At 36.4% G+C, this 17,411-nt stretch overlaps 1 protein-coding gene across 2 annotated transcripts; it reads left to right on the top strand.

The window, feature by feature from the left end:
• Positions 1 to 1,737: 1,737 nt before the first annotated feature.
• On the top strand, positions 1,738 to 16,197 carry LOC104099309 (2-isopropylmalate synthase A). 2 transcript variants are annotated; one of them, XM_018771823.3, is made up of 12 exons: positions 1,738 to 2,496; positions 4,542 to 4,755; positions 4,835 to 4,915; positions 7,251 to 7,343; positions 7,439 to 7,525; positions 13,041 to 13,141; positions 13,676 to 13,709; positions 13,786 to 13,860; positions 14,024 to 14,107; positions 14,214 to 14,348; positions 14,885 to 15,030; positions 15,644 to 15,791. In XM_018771823.3, the coding sequence occupies exons 1-12, from the start codon at positions 1,853 to 1,855 to the stop codon at positions 15,666 to 15,668; spliced, it is 1,719 nt and encodes a 572-aa protein (XP_018627339.1). In that variant the 5' UTR covers positions 1,738 to 1,852; the 3' UTR covers positions 15,669 to 15,791. The 2 variants fall into 2 exon arrangements, with proteins under 2 accessions (XP_018627339.1, XP_009604558.1); XM_009606263.4 differs by having other exon boundaries at positions 1,741 to 2,496; positions 15,724 to 16,197.
• The last annotated feature ends 1,214 nt before the right edge of the window (positions 16,198 to 17,411 follow it).

Genomic DNA, 17,411 nt, shown 5'->3' with positions numbered 1-17,411 from the left:
TGATAGACAAAGCAACTTTAATTTATAACCACATTGTTACTTTGCTATTGATTCTCTTTAGTTTTTCAGTTTTGATATCACTTGTCTTTTACAAATTGATATGTTATACAAAACAAATATGAAAAGAATTTATATAAGATATTTATTATTAAAACTTTCTAAGTCATTCAAATAAGGAAGAATTTAATACATAGTATTTAGTTGATTTAAAAAATCCTAAGGTTTAGGGGGAAACTCAATTGACGATAAAAGTTTGGATCTTTACACAAATATGTGCGGTTGCAATTTAATGAAGGGATTTTATCTAATTTAGTTTACATATGATTAAAATAGTTCTTACCCAAAAAAAAAAAGAACTAGAACTTAGACATATATGCCTTCTGCTATTCCTAATTAATTATAAAGATCATTAAACCTAGGAAACTTAAAGTAGAAGAGTAAGATTCTTAACCTTTTTTTTACATAATTAGGAATAGGCATGGCAATTCATAAAGATCTTCGACTTCTAGGAAACTTAAAGTAAAAGTAGGATTTAAATAAGGAAAGTTTTAACAATAAAAATTTTGTTGATTTTAGCATCCTAAATAGTAGGAAAAATAATTAAATTATTATTTTGTCCGATATGAATTCTATTTTTAAAGGGTGAAAACGGTGAACGATATTTCGCTAAGGGCTTTCGTACTTTTAATGTAGTGTGTGTGTGTGTCTATATATATATATATATATATATATATATATATATGAGAGAGAGAGAGAGAGAGAGAGAGAGAGAGAGAGAGAGAGAGAGAGAGAGAGAGAGAGAGAGAGAGAGAGACAAATAAATACAAATACATAAACTCTATTTAAATTTTGCAAATCAAAGATTTGGCTGAAAATCAAGGCTTGCGAGATTTCAACCGTTTTTCTCGTTGGATTGACGATTAGAGCATTTATTAATTTGCCTAATTCCTTTTCTATTTTTATTTTTTATTTTGTAAGACTTACTTCTTTCCTTTTAATTTATATGATCGTGTTTATCTGACACCACGAGAGAAATGAGATTCATCCGAAACTCCTTCGCTGAAAAGATATATTACATATATAGAGTCAATATTTTATGTATATATATTATATGCTCAATTTCCTTAGCCTTTTCGCATAATTTTATTATTAATGTTTTGAATCCTTTTGCTAAAATCCTGCCTCCACCACTGAATATCACTATGTTTCATAACAACATAATATTTTTAAAACTTATGGTATGAAATGTGACATGATGTATATATGACTATAAGAGTATATTATTAAGAGTAAAATAAAAATTTAAAAATTCAAATATAAAAGGCAAAATACATTAATATCCCTATAAACTATCCATAACCATGAGATACATATTTTAATAATGCCATTGACCATATACACCTATGTTTTTTTTTTTTTGGAACTCCACGAAAATCCACACCTCTACCGTAAACTCTGTTATTCGGGTGAGCACTCTTTGATAAGTATTCTATACGCACTGGATAAATACCTACCGTGTAATAGCATGCAAAACATATATGTTAAACCTGTGCTTAGTTATAAGTGTGTCTTCTAATTGAAGTGTCTATTTGATTGTATTTCGCCATTACAAAAATATACTAGTACTACTCATTTTACATAAAATGGAACATATTTAACATTTTATTTCTTTTTTTTTCTTGTCTTACGTGTCATCCTACTTTCCTTTTTGAAGTATCTTTTACTTTTTCTCTCTCCCATTGGCCACCGCTAAAACCCCGCTCACACCCACTTTTCTTCTTTGTGCTGACTCCATTTTCTGCAAACTTTGCGCACATCTCTGCTCTCTTGTCTTTTCTACCCAAAAAAAAAAATGTCTTCTCTCTGTTCAAACTCTGCAACTTCTCTTAGTTGTAATAACTCCTTCCAATCCAAAAATCCTCTTCTTCACACCATCTTTAACTTCTTTCCTTCAATCAAACCACACTCTTGTTTCCCATATACAGTTATCCGGTGCTCAATTCAAAAGCGACCTGAATATATACCGAGTAAAATCTCCGACCACAAATACGTACGCATTTTCGACACGACTCTCCGCGATGGAGAGCAATCCCCGGGCGCTACGATGACTACGAAAGAAAAATTAGATGTTGCCCGTAAATTAGCGAAACTCGGAGTTGACATAATCGAAGCTGGGTTTCCAGCTTCATCTGAAGCTGATTTTGAAGCTGTGAGATTAATAGCAGAGGAAATTGGTAATAATAGCGACGGTGATTATGTGCCGGTGATTTGTGGATTAGCGAGGTGCAATAAGAGGGATATTGATAAAGCGTGGGAAGCTGTGAAGTGTGCGAAGAGACCTAGGGTTCATACGTTTATAGCGACGAGTGAGATACATATGAAGTATAAGTTGAAGATGAGTAAAGAAGAAGTAGTGGAGAAAGCGCGGAGTATGGTTGCTTATGCGAGGAGTTTGGGATGTGAGGATGTTGAATTTAGCCCTGAAGATGCTGGAAGGTTTGCATTTTTACTTTCATTGACCTTATTAACCTTTTTTTTTTGGATAGCTGTGTGGGGGCCGGTTGCTGTGCATTTCTTTATTCTGTCCACCACGAAGACTTATGCAGATGAAAGTAATGCACATTTGGTCTATGATTTTCAATCTAGTGTGTATTTGGTAGGAAGGAAAATATTTTAAGAAAATAACATAGTTTCTGTTAACCAATTCCCAAAACTATTTTCCTGTTATTAAAAGGGAAAAAAAGATATTCTTTGCTTGTGTTTTTCTTTATAGTCCATTTGAAATAATTTCTAAATTATAAAAAGAGTGTTGGATAGTGAGACAAAGTTTCTACTGGAAAAATATTTTCCCTTGTACCAAATGCACCCCTGTTTTCTGAACCATTAATAAGTCACTGCTTTTGAATTTTCACTTCATATTGCTGATCCCACTGCCCCAGGGCATGATTATTGCATTTGGATATTTTTGTTTTATGATATGATGTAAATGTCTATTATGTGGTGTTTGTTTCAAAAATTTTAAAGAATAATTTTTCCATTTTCTTTTCTTCTTTTTGCAACTAAACTTTTATTAGTGGTGTTTGGTTGAAAAACTAAATTTTTTTTTTCTAAATTTGGGCAAAAAAGGTTTTGCAATTTTCATGAATCAAAGTTTCTGATTCAATTTAGTATTAACTGAAACACTCCACCTAAGTATAGGCTATGGACAGAGTTTGTGAATTTGGAAATGTGGAGTGAGTGGAACGTATTGTTTTGGTTGTTTCATTGTATTCAGCTTACTATCCACGAAGTTCAGGGTTATTCTTCTTTTGAGTAATTAGTTAATTGCTTGGTGGACTGTCCTGGATGAGTTTAGATATTTATTTAAATGGTGAGAATATAGTTGGTATATGGCCCTTAAAACATTGAAAAGGCAATATTCTCTAGTCTCTTTAAATTGAAAAGTGCATTTAATTATTTTTGCTATATAGTAATGCTTTCTAGTCTCGTGGAAAAACTTTATAATAATTACTACTTGTCAATGTTAATGTGCCTTTTTGTACCAATGAGTGGTGTGGACTTTGAAGATTCTTTCTGATCTCAAAGAAAAGTTTTGAGCTTTACCTTGTCTATATTAGTGGGAGACAACAAGTATTGAAATGATCGAGCTTTGCTCAAATTGACCAATTATAATTTTTTTTAAAACTTTTAAAAACCGAATTTGCTATTGCTTTCACTTCTAAAAGCTTGAAGACTACTTTACTAATGGGTCGTTTGATTCATGAGATAAGAGATACTAATCGCGGGATAAAGTGTGAGATTATTTAATCTCGTGTTTAGTTGGATTTTTATTTTCGGTATAAGCAATCTTGCAGTAAGTTATGCCACAACTTTGGTATTATTTAGAGACCACATTCAATATGGGATAACAATCTAATCCCGCGACAAAACAACCAAATAACAGATGTCCCTCTCTCTCTCTTCCAAATTTGAAATTCCTTTAAGAAGACCAAGGTTAAAATTGAAAATAAAAATTTATCCAAGTTTATCTATTATAAAACCAAACACATGGTTATAATCCAATGAACCAAACATCTACCCAAAAAGATATTTTTCCATTAAATAATTTGATTCTGCCCTCCATCTCAAAATGAATTATACATTTCAGATTTCAAGAGTCAAACGAGTTGTTTTTTGACCGTGACTCTTTCATATGCCTTTTAAATATTTTAAATTAGTAATTATCGTGACTTATAATACTTTTTATGTAGTTTCCAAATACGTAAATTTTATTTCAAAAAGCTTAAAGATTCTATGTCCGAATTCTCAGTCAAAAATAAAGAAATTTAACCGAAATGTATCAATCTTTTTGGGACGGAGAGGGTACTCTTTAATCTCAGTATTATAACCCACATTCGTAATTCCAGTATAACTTGTTTGCAAACCACACAACCCCTAATAGTATTGAAATTGCGGAAAGTGAAACACTTTCTTGATCCTTCTTGCTTGGATATATTGACCAACTTTCTCTTCTAGACCGAGTCTATGTTTCCTGTTTATAGGTCTGAGCGTGAGTTCCTTTACCATATCCTTGGAGAAGTTATCAAAGCTGGTGCAACAACCCTTAACATACCTGATACTGTTGGATACACTGTGCCCACTGAATTTGGACAATTAATTGCTGACATAAAAGCCAATACCCCAGGAATTGAAAATGTGATCATTTCTACACATTGCCAGAATGATCTTGGACTTTCTACTGCCAACACTTTAGCTGTACGTGCTCAATTCTCCTGTGCCAAATGGTTATATGCTAGCTTAAGTTGTATGAAAATTGAAGCATGTTCAATTTCAGGGAGCTTGTGCAGGGGCAAGACAAGTAGAAGTGACCATCAATGGCATTGGTGAAAGAGCTGGAAATGCTTCTCTGGAGGAGGTGGGTGAGGGTCTTGTATAATGAAACTTCAGGGTCTTACTTGCATGATTTGAGGCCCACAAACTGAAGGGGGTCAGGAGTGGGTGGTAAGAAAAGGAATTAATGAGATTATACAGCATATGCTGTGAATTTCCATTGATGCATTTCTGCAATACCAAAAATGAGTCCCCAAAATGTTTTATCTATGGTATCACGAGTCTTCCCAGTCTTTTCCAAATTAAATGGATGTCTTAGTCTAGTCCTTCACACTCAATAACAAAGGAGTAGAAATAGTGTAACTGATAACAGAAGCCAACAACTTTAACCAAAAGGAAATGTAGGATCTTTGCAAGTGATAAATGAACTAATGACGATACTCAGAGACTTCAGAAAAGCATGGGATGGATTGTTACTAAGTTTAATGCTTATTAATGGAAGTTATTATTATTTTCTTTGTTAGAATTGTATGACAAAAAAAGTTGGATGAAGAAGAGTAAAAACAAGTACATACGTCTAACTTTTTTGCCATATAATTGGTTTTATAACGTTCCTATATTAACTAAAAACGAAAGAAAGATGGATACTTTTCTTTTTGATGAGGAAAAGAAAAGGGGGTCGATACTTAATTTGAGGCAAGGGAGTTTTTTTCCCCTTTTTATACCTGTTCAACAAACATCTGTAGTTTTGTAAGAAATAAAGGCTCTATTCCCTGTACTATTAATTATAACTTTCTCGGTTTCATGGGTCTAAAAAGGTGATATACAATCACCTTGATAGTAGTAATTGTTCGAATTAAATTAGCTGTATATTCAAATTTGGTCCCTCTTTCCTTTATAAACATAAACTCTTGCTTTAGAATATATTTCCAGTCAAATCAGGACATTTGATATGGTGTCAAAGGAGTATGTGTTTGTCTACTTACAAAGATGAGCATGCTCATAAAATTATGAAATATCTAGAAAGGGTGCCTGTTTTCATTTATATGTTTTCATGTTTCTGCATCAAAGCTCCAGAAAATATGGAGGATCATGTTTCCTTTAGTACATTTTTCGCTGTTGTTGAGATTGCTAAAACCGTTTAGTTGTATGTTTTCCCTTCCCTCTGCAAATTTGATGAGGCATGGATGTGCAGCAGCCAAAGGATAAAAAGAAAGAAAACATTGGATAAATGAAAATGATAAAATGCTTATCTAATATCCTCTTCTTGAAGTTGGTACTCCCTATGCTCCAAATTGAAATGTTTGGCTTTCCTTTTTGGAGTATCTCCTAGCTACGAATAATATTATGTCACTTTCTATGTTTTTCAGCTCTAAATTTTTCCTTTCTGAACTCTTGGAAAAAAGGATTAATGAAGCTTTAGTACTCTGTGATCTGCCATCTAATGTCAAGTAATTCACATAAATATTCCAAAAAGGACAAGCAATGTCAAAATAGAACATGTAAGTAGTGACAAGGGTTCACACGGTAAAATCTAAGCCCTGATCAACTTGTGTCTGTTTGTTGCCCAACTCTTCCCGTCCTGGTAAATGGTTGTTCATCTTCCAACTGGTTTCATACTGAATTTGGTGTAATATTTGCTTATGTATATGACTGACTAGCTACAACAACTATGCTTCAATCCCAAACAAGTTGTAGTCGGCTATATGAATCCTCATTCCTTCATTTAAGCTCAACTCATGTCATCATCATACAAAATAAAATAAAATAAAAGTGAAAAATCATATTAGAAGTTCTCTAACAAGTCTAAAACCTATTCCCAGCTAGTAGATATCACCTATATAGATCATCTTCTTCTATTGTGTCCTATTTTTAGCCAAGTCTTCATTAATTCCAAGGATTCGTAGGTCTTTCGTGACATATGACGGACCAGCTACTTTTCTTTATTTGTTTTACTGAAGACAAATCATATGACTTGAATAGTGCAAACTTGCAACCAATACTGGAATATTTTATGTGACAGTTGAAAATTGACAAACAACTGACTTGTATAGGAATTCTTTTATCTCTTTGGTACATTTTTCTGTTTGGTCATATTCTTGTGTGTTTTTTTTTTTTTTTTTTTTTTTTGGTAAGAGGGAAAATCTGCAGCCGCCATAATCTCTGCCTTTCGGGTGAGCACTTTGTGTGCACTGGGTAAACCTCCCCTGTGTAATAGCCTGCAAACCACACAGGGGATGTAAACCGCACTAGGCAAGCCCTGTGCGACAGGCTCAACCCAGAAGGCATTGAGGGGGGATTCGATCCCAGGCCATCCATATGGATGACCACTCTCCAAACCAACTGGGCAACCCCGAAGGGTTTTCTTGTGCTTTCCTTATTTCGTTTTAACTTTTTACCTTTTTCCTGTAATGAAATAGGTTGTAATGGCCTTAAAATGTCGCGGAGAGCAAGTATTAGGTGGCCTCTACACGGGGATTAATAGTCAACACATTGTCCCGACGAGCAAAATGGTATCATACCCCTAGTTTCATCCTAATCCTCTAGAGACCTTTACCCGTTAAACCGTGTTTTCTGTGTGTTTTATTGCTGACATCTAGCTATGCAGGTAGAGGAGTACACTGGGCTTCAAGTGCAGCCACATAAGGCCATTGTTGGAGCTAATGCATTTGCTCATGAAAGTGGCATCCATCAGGTTTGTGTTATTTTCTCTAATTATAGCATGGATGCACCTAGACTTAATTTTGTAATATTTCCTTCATATTGCTAAGGTTGAACATAACATTCAGCTATTTAAGTTGATAGATCCATTCGTTAGTCTACTAGTTTATTGTGTTTTACTGCCTCCTTTTGAGACAGTGGACACTTGATTCAATGTTCCTTGAAACTTAAATACGTTTATATATTTTATGTAAGTTTGATGAAATGAAATTATCTATAGAAAAAGAAAACAAAATGGATTGTATACTATCAATTAAACTGTATCACCAGCATGATAGGTTCCAGAAGTGGTTTGGTTTAGGGTGCTAGCTCAAAATAATGATGTATGGGGCTGTTTTAAGAGTAATTCAGGTTGTCTATGTATCTAACATTAAGTTGATGCCTAGAAGTTAAAAGGTTCAGAAGAGAAGAAAAGAAGGGAAAGAGATCACTAGTTTTTTTTGGGAATTCATCAACAACCAAAACTTGCTGAAAAGCTTGACGAAACTGTGAGAAATTAGAGAAAAGGAGGAGATATGTTGGAAACTTGATCATTTTATGAAATACAAGACATACTGATTTACTATATTTGTTCAATATGGGAAATGTTAAATTTAAGAACTTATCTCTTCTTATATTTCGAAATTTAACATTCTAACATTATTTAACATTCAAGTCCCCTCAAATTCAAGCTAGATAAACCAACTTGAGTTTTCTTTAAAAAAAAATAGTAAATAATCGCTAGAAAGACTTGCCGAAAACCATTGAAGAATTATTGAATCTCGCATGGGAAAGGCGTTGGTCCCCAGAATATCATCGGAAATTGTTTCCAGAAAATTGGCTAGAAAGAGGCATGTGTGGTAGAGTGATGAGAACTTAAATGGCTAACAGGCTTCGGCGGGTCGAGGTGAAGGACTGACGGGTTTCTAGGATGGCAAGCTTACGAATAAGGGTTGCATGTGATGCCTTAGGCAAATTCTATATCGAAAAGGGAGGGAAAAGTGAAGTACTATATTAGAGAGAGTAGAAGTTCACATGGTACGTGCGTCACGAAAGTGGCGTAGCCCTAAGGACAAATTTGTGAGTTCTGTTGGGTCAAAGCAAACAATACATGCCATGAGCTTATGCTATGATTTACCTGTGCTGGTGGGAGATGACAGATGACCGAGAGAATAATCGAGGTGCGCGCAAGCTGGCTGTGCACCAAATTTATCTAAAGAGAAGAAGAGAGGGAGGCATGTGTGCCCTGAATCTCACGGGAAAGTTAATTCTGGAACAATGGTCAAACAGAGGAAGGTGCCACCAAAATGGTCATCGGAAAGGCTCTGTTGCAGGAACAACTGCAGGAAAATAGGCAAAGAGGCACAACGGTAGGAAAAGAGGCACAACAATGAAAAGAGGCAGGTGTTGGCAAAACAGTAAAAGAGACATGGTGCTTGTTGGAATTGAAATAATCTAGTATCACTGGGAAGCTAACAAAGTAAGCCTCGAACGACAATAAATCAGATGACAAAAAGAATAATTTAACGTGGTTTGATCAATTGACCTACATATGAGCAATTCACTAATATAAAAGAAAATACAAAAAATATCGAGAGAATACTTCTTCCCTAAACAAGATTCTCTTATGACTATATTGTGAATGTCGTTAAAATGAGAAGGAAGGATTTTCAGCTTATAGAGATCCAAAACCTTTTCTCCAAGAAAATGATTAGCCAAATACAGAAGATTTATATTTTCCTTTGAATAAAGTAAAACCAATTATGGTAAATGCTTTGTCCTTTCTTCAAGAGAAAGTAAAATTCAAATATGGTAAAAAACAACAACAACAAACAACAAACAAATCCAGTGGAATCCCACAAGTGGAGTCTGTTAGATAATTATGTAAATAATATGAATTAGTCCTAGTCTCACATAGAATAGGAGTATGATATATATTGTATAAATAGGGCTCATTGTATTATAATTAAAAGAATATCAATGATAGATTTTTCTCTCGTGCATTCTCACATGGTATCAAAGCATCGGTGAGAAAAGATCGTTGTGCGTCATTCCAGCGACATCCGGGAAGAAAGAACTCAGTCACTAAGTTACTGTTTGCGTCAAAGTCACTAATTATCATTGTTGTGCGAAATCCAACACCGCCACAAGGTTCCCAAGAGAGAGGCGACCAAACCCAAAAAAGATTCTCCTGAAAAAACCCACTCACGCGGCCCCACGCGCCTGTCGAAGATCTGCCTCCGACGACACATTTGTCCCACGCGCCGGCGCGCGAGGTCTATTCTGGCCAGAATTTGAAAAACCTTATGTTGGACAGTATGATCGCCTTGCAATTCCGAGCCTATTCATCCAATTTAAACCAAATTCCGACCATTTTTATATTTTTCTGGCGTGAACAGTGATTTCCAAAAATTCTTATTTTTTCTGGTGTGAATAGTAATTTCAAAAGGGTTTCTGATTTTTCCGGCGTGAAAATGATAATGTCATTCGTATCAGAAGCCTTTGACTCACAATCCGTTGGATGTAATGCATTGAATCCAATCCAGATGGTTTCTTTATCAGATTATATTGAGTTCCTTCAATACAAAGCATGTAAACAGACATCTTCAGAGATAACTTCCGTTGTTCAAATAGGTAGTAGCGTGACTTGTGTCTCCCAATCTTCAACCTCCGGGTCTTGGGTCATTGATTCAGGTGCATCTGATCACATTTTTGGTAATAAATCTCTTTTCACTACTATTTCATGTTCTCAGTCTCTTCCAACAGTCATGATGGCCAACGGGTCTCAAACCGTGGCAACTGGAATAGGTCAAGCAAGTCCACTTCCTTCATTACCTTTAGATTCAGTTCTTTATGTTCCTAGTATTCCTTTTAATCTCATAGCCATTAGTCGCTTAGCCAAATCACTTAACTGCTCTGTTTTATTTCTTGATGACCTTGTTTTTATACAGGAACGTAGTACGGGGCGGATCATTGGTACCGGACGTGAATTAGATATACTTTATTACCTTATCCTTGCAAAATCACATGGACTCACATCTTATCTTCCTTTAACAACTTGTCCTGTTACTGATTAACCAGGTTTATTACATAAACGGTTGGGACATCCTAGTTTGTCAAAATTTCAGAAAATGGTACCTGGTTTATCTCACTTATACCCACCATATTCAACCTCTCACACCTCCTCACTTGGGCGTCAATGCATCTCCTCATCACATGCCCGAACCATCTCAGCCTCACTTCTCGTATCTTATCCTCCACGAGGGCCACCCCATATCTTTTCCCGAATATCTTCGTTTCTGACCCTATCTTCCAAGCCCACACATCCACCTCAGCATCCTCATTTCCGTTACTTTCATTTTCTGGACATGAGAGTTCTTAATTGGCCAACACTCCACCCCATATAACATAATTGGTCTAACTACTACTCTGTAGAACTTACCTTTAATTATAGATGGCACATTCTTATCATACAAGACACCAGAAACAAGCCTCCATTTGATCCATCCTGCTTCAATACGGTGTGTAATATCCTCGTCAATCTAGCCTATACCGCTTCTTCTCCCCACTTTTGGCCCCAAGTTCTTCATATAATCATCTGAATGCCATCGTCTTCACCGCCGTAACCACCAGCTTCGCCTCCTTATTGGTCGTCTCATACCACTTTTTATTTGTTCTCTTCTCCTGCTCGTCTTTGCTTGCCACCAACTTCAAATATGCCGCCTTCTTGGTTTCCACTTTCCCTTGGACCTCTCTATTCCACCACCAGTCCCCTCTTGTCCATTAGAGTAGCTCTTCAAAACTCCTAACACCTCTCTAGGAAGCAGTTTGTTGTCCTTGTCCATATACTACTCGCAATCCCACTACTCGTCTAGGCTCCCGTAGCCCTCATCTTCTCTCCCAACTCTTGAGATCTATCCTTAGTCAAGGTTCCCCACTTGATCTTAGGTTTACAATACACAACCCTCTTCTTCCTATCTCTCTTAATCATCAAGTCCATCACCAAGAGCCTATGTTGGGTCATGAGATTCTCATTCGGGATAATTTTACAATCCGTGCATAAATTTCTGTCACCCTTCCTGAGAAGAAGGTAATCAATCTGGGTCTTGGCCATTATACTCTGGAAGGTGACCAAGTGCTCCTCCTTTTCTGGATAACTCGAATTAGCTATAACCAAATCAAAAGTTTTAGCGAAATCCAATAGCAAGGTCCATCCTTTGTTTCTATCTCCAAAATCGAAGCCGCCATGTACATCGTCATATCCCCTAGAGGTCATCCCTATGTGTCCATTAAAATCTCCTCCGAAGAGTAGCTTTTCGGAGTGCGGAATAGCTCGAACTACCTCGTCCAAATCTTTCCAGAAGTGCCTCTTGACCTCCTCGTCCAAGCCCACTCCACTTGAGGTGCGTATTCACTAATAACGTTGAAGGTAACCCCATGAACAACTAGCTTAGTAGCCCTCAACCTGTCGTTCACACTGTTAATCTCTACCACTTACTCCTTGAGATCCCTATCAACCAAATACCTATCCCATTCTTGCCCCTCAAGCCTCTTGAGTACCACAGTTTTAACCCGTCTACATCCCGTGCCTTAGTTCCCACCCATCTAGTCTCCTGGATACAAGCTATGTTGATCTTCCTCTTTTGGAGAATCTTCACTAGCTCTATAGATTTTCCCGTCAAAGTACCTATGTTCCAGGCCCCAATCCTCATAGTAGATGCTCCTTTGCCCCCGTTACCTCCCTTACCCTCCGCCCCCCGCCCCACCCGAGGACAAGCCCTTACTTTACCATCTGTCACTAAAGTCGCTATACTCAAGGGTTAACTATGCAATCACTAAAGGGTAAACTATCGCTAACGGATAAACAAAAGTAGCACTATAATCAAGCAATGAGCCTAAAATAATTGAATAAATACAAACTTAAAGGCACTAATAGTACAGAGAAGCAAGCAGGTATTGTGCTAAGACTATGGCAAACTATTGAAATTAACAAGGAATGAAGGTAGAAAGCGATAGGTGAACAGGAGGTACCAACTCTCGAGAGCTAGAACCCGGATTAGAGTTGTGGATGACGAGGCGTAGCTGCTGCTGTACGGCAGAATCAAAGGGCTTAAGATATCTTTTAGCTCTCAACACAAAGTGCTTAACTTAAAGAGATCCAACCACTCTTTCATCTCTGAGATTTTCCATTTAGTTTTTGGCCTTTTCACTTAAAGGTGCACATTTGCTGTTATTTTCTCTCTTAATCTATCAATGTATATTCAACATGTCCGTTATAGCTCAATCCAATGATATTTTCGGCTGACTGTTTCAGATTCATCTTGGACTTAAATTATTTCTGTTATTATTCTTTGATTATTGGTAGTAAGTTAGCCATCGGTCCCTCAGTCTTTTTCCTTGTCTGATGATTAGTTTTTCTAACTTTCGATAATCGTACAGTTCTCAACTAAAAGAAGCGATAATAATCTAAGTCTCTTTTGTCTTTTCACTTCTCTTTTTATATGCTATAGGATGGAATGTTAAAACACAAAGATACCTATGAGATTATATCTCCTGAAGATATTGGGCTTAATCGTGCTAATGAAGCCGGTATTGTCCTTGGGAAACTCAGGTATGCTCTTGTTTTCCAGCCAATAATTATTTTTGTACTGTCATAGAGATCATTCAATTTCTTTGCTTTCGTCTATATTTATTATATATGCTCTTTACTTTGCTTTTACATTTCACATTTCCTTTTAGTCGGTAATATGGAAAAATATTTTAGTACTGGAATCTAGCTCCATGAACTCCATGCTGTTAGACTTTGCTTTTACATTTACTATTTTTGTCTAGTCGCTATCACGCAAATATTTCTTTTAGTACTGAAATAGTGCTCCATGAACTCCATAACGTTACTATTTTTGACAGTAAATCGTCCTCCATTGTTATAAAGTAGTATTTCAGTATTTAGTATCTCTCTTTTATGTTGAGCTAAAATCTTGTTGAGATTTTCTTGCTAGAATTTCATGTTTGTCACTATCGTTACAAAATCTTTATAATCTTTACCATTCTCCATCATGCCCTCGTAATTTCTCATTTACTACATTCACATTGAACTACATCCTTCCTTTTAGGAAATTGATAACATTTTGAAAACTTTTTGCAGTGGACGCCATGCATTGAAATCCAAAATGCTTGAGGTAAGTGACATGCCCTATGAATTGCATATTCCGTATATTTTAAAAATAGGGATCAATCGTTTTAATCCTACTCCAGCTTGGATATGACATTGAGGGAAAAGAACTGGAGGACATCTTCTGGCGATTTAAGTCGGTGGCTGAGAAGAAAAAGGTAACTGAATGGTTCATATTCTCATTACCCGGCGCTAGAATTTGTGTTGTCCATAGTTTCTTCAGTTCATTCATGAACGTTATCTGGGCTGAAAGCAATATACAAGCTGAAGCAGAGGAAATGTTTGTCTATTTGTTGATCTTCCCTACTACTGCTCTTTCAGAAAATTACAGATGATGACATAATAGCACTGATGTCAGATGAAATTTTCCAGCCTCAAGTTGTTTGGCAACTTGCAGATGTACAGGTACATGAAATTTTTCCTCTGTTTTTGCTGGTCTTTTTTGATTTCTTAGTTCTGGATTAAAAAGAATAGTTCAGCTGATTCCAATGATTCACCGCTCAATGTACAGATTACCTGTGGAAGTCTTGGCCTCTCTACAGCAACTGTTAAGCTTATTGACAGTGATGGTCAAGATCATGTTGCTTGTTCTGTTGGAACCGGACCAGTTGATGCAGCTTATAAGGCAGTTGACCTCATTGTAAAGGTTTAAAATGGAACTGAAACTCTCATAATAGTGTAGCTTGTCACCCTAGTAGGACAGAGAATTTATTGCTAGCAGCTTTATAGGAATATTATCCAATTTTGCAGTTGCTTTGTTTGGTAAAAGCCTCCGTAAGGCCGAGTCATATTCAAAGACCACACCGATAATAATTGCATGGCCTCCCTGGCTTGTTAATGCATCAGGTTTGAGTTTTTGTTGGACAAGCATTTGAAGTAGGATTGTTCTTGTTGATAGACATATTAGCTGAGCTCTGTTTCATTTTCATTACAAGCATCCTGGTCGGTGGATTAATTATTAGACTTGTTTTTCATGGAAAGGGTAATTCGTCTTCGTAGAAGCCTAAAAGTTGTCATAGTTAGTGGAAAAGAAAACTATGTTAGACATGCATTTCAAGCCAGAATCCTGCAATTCGGTACTTATGTGAAAAAAATTGCACTTTTAGTTGTGAAACTTTGCCTTTTATGCTGTACTTTATAATGTTCGCCAACTGCATCAATATGCTGTTCCTCATCATGCAGGTACCTATAACACTCCTCGAGTATTCCATGAATGCAGTCACAGAAGGTATAGATGCCATAGCCTCAACCAGAGTGTTAATCCGCGGGGAGGATGACCATGCTATAACCAATGGTTCAATTGGACCGACTCTTCACCGTACATTTAGGTGTGAAATTTACTTGAAATATTGTTTGCCTTTATCCCTTTCAGTTCTTTCATGTAGAATAGGGGAACATGGACATGACAGCGAGTCAGAGATAAGTGTTTTAATGGAACATTTTCCAAAGTATGACACAGTTTGGAAGTGAAATGTAGCCAATGCTATAAATCTAGGGCCAACATAAGAATAGAAAATTATATACAAAATCTGAAAGGTAACAAAATTCGGTATCTGTCAGACATTTATATAATATAAATATATCTCAGGTTATGAATCTCAGTAGCTAAATGTCAAACAATATAAACTAATATAATTTATACTTTAAGCAGAATCCGAAATTGACATCACATTTTTTTTTATGCTACTGCAACCCTCATTCATGTACAACTGCATTAGGGACCTTTCGAACACTGCTTGCGTCCAACTGTCAACCTGAGTGTTCTTTCTACTCCTCTTTTGTCGGTTGACTGACTCTAAGAAACTCTAGTCCCGGTGTGTCCAACAAACAGGAGAGTCAAATGCTCAACAAAGTAATTACATGCTTGACCGTATATCAATTCATGTCCTACCTATGCATGTGTCCAGCATGTATGTTGATACATGAATATCATCTTTCTAGGCGACTTGCGCGCTTACCGGAATAAATTCATCAGTTTTTCTTTTTGACGTGGAATGTTCTTGTCTTCTCACTTCTGCCAGTGGAACTGGAGCTGATATGGACGTTGTTATCTCTAGTGTCCGAGCCTATATTGGTGCATTGAACAAAATGTTGAGTTTCGGGAAGCTGGTTTCCAGATACAAGAAGCCTGAAGGTAGTGTGGTAGTATAAATGATGGTGTGTGTGATCAAGGAATAAACTCCTGCCTCCATCTCTTGCAAATTTATGTTCCAATTTCTTGTATCATTTCTCTTGTCAATTGTATAGAAGTAGGGAACTTATCCAGCATTCTAGGACTTGCCTGTAAGAACTGGCGATGGTAAACGGCAATTGTGAGTCGTCGTGCATTTTCATTTTACTCCTGTATTCTGTCCATTCTTCTGCAGGTTGATGTACAGCTTGTTGTTTATGCTGGAACAAAGCTTAAATATTTCTTAATGTATGAAAATCATTTGATCTTTGTGTAGTACCAATTAAACAGACACATTAATGATATAAGATGTGGTTTAGCTTTATGCTTATGCATTACTAAGTTGAGTTTCTTTTTGATGTTACCAAGTTGCAAAATCTGTTTTACTGTTAATTTTTTTTTATTGACGATATTAGCATTTATCTGGTTAATTGGTTGATATTCCTATCCAAAGGAGTATTGGGACTTTTTTCAGTTTGCCATCTAGATTTTCAATTTCTTTTAACCCAAAATTACTGATTTCTTTTTTGCAAGGGGCCGTCTTTCCTTTTTGCCCTTTTTAAGCACTTTATCCTTAAGCTAGTATTTACCTTCACCTTATAAGTAGAGTCTCTTCCATTATGTGTTTGATGTTTTGAAAATATTATATTGTGGATGTCTATTTAATACTCCGTTGTAGATAATATTTCTGAAGAAGCTTATTCATTTAATAATATGTTACAGAAAAAAGATTATCCATTTAGCATTTCGTTGAAGTTTATCTATAAGAAGCTGGCTGATGCAGATAGGTTGCAAGCAACTCAATAAAATGACTTGCAACAACTTCTTATGTAACGACCCGACCAGTCGTTTTGAGCTCTAGCTCGTCGTTCAGCAGTTTGAGGCCATGAGCAACTTCACTTCAGGTATTATGACTGGTATGCGTGATCGGAATTGAAATTTCGGAAGTTTAGAGTTGATTTGAAAAGAAAATTCTCATTTCGCAAGCTTTAAGTTAGAAAAATCAACTAAGGTTGGATTTTTGAGTAAATGATCTCGGAATCGGGATTTGAAGGATCTAGCAGGTTCGTATGATGAATTCGGACTTGGGCGTATGATCGGACCGAATTTTGGATGATCCGGGAGCGTTTCGACGCCTATTGTGGAAGTTGGCATTTTGGAAGAATTTCACAAATTTGGGTTCAAGTGCATTTTAATGTTATCAATGCCCGTTTGGGATTCCGTGTTTGGGAGTAGCTCCGTATGGCGATTCTGGTATTGGGAGCACGTCTGAAAGTGGATTCGGAGGTCCATAGGTCATTTTGGAGTCATTTGGCTAAAGCTAGAAATTTGAAGGTTTTTGAGAAGTTTGACCGGAAGTGAACTTTTTGATATCAGGGTCGGAATCCGATTCCAGAAGTTGGAGTAGGTCCGTAATGTCAAATGTGATTTGTGTGCAAAATTTGAGGACAATCGGACGTGATTTGATAGGTTTCGGGATCGATTGTAGAAGTTAAAGTTTCAAAGTTCATTAAGTTTGAATTGGGGTGCGATTCATGA

Source organism: Nicotiana tomentosiformis, chromosome 12 (genome assembly GCF_000390325.3).
Source record: "Nicotiana tomentosiformis chromosome 12, ASM39032v3, whole genome shotgun sequence".
Lineage (NCBI taxonomy): Eukaryota > Viridiplantae > Streptophyta > Magnoliopsida > Solanales > Solanaceae > Nicotiana > Nicotiana tomentosiformis.
The sequence above is the reverse complement of the archived record's forward strand: the minus strand, read 5'-3'. Positions and strand labels throughout refer to the sequence as shown.

Excerpts from the sequence above, each read along its gene's own strand:
- LOC104099309 (XM_009606263.4), top strand. The coding sequence starts at position 1,853 with ATGTCTTCTCTCTGTTCAAACTCTGCAACTTCTCTTAGTTGTAATAAC. Across the intron at positions 13,142-13,675 it reads ATTGTCCTTGGGAAACTCAG|TGGACGCCATGCATTGAAAT; the intron begins GTATGCTCTTGT and ends AACTTTTTGCAG. Across the intron at positions 14,108-14,213 it reads GGCAACTTGCAGATGTACAG|ATTACCTGTGGAAGTCTTGG; the intron begins GTACATGAAATT and ends CTCAATGTACAG.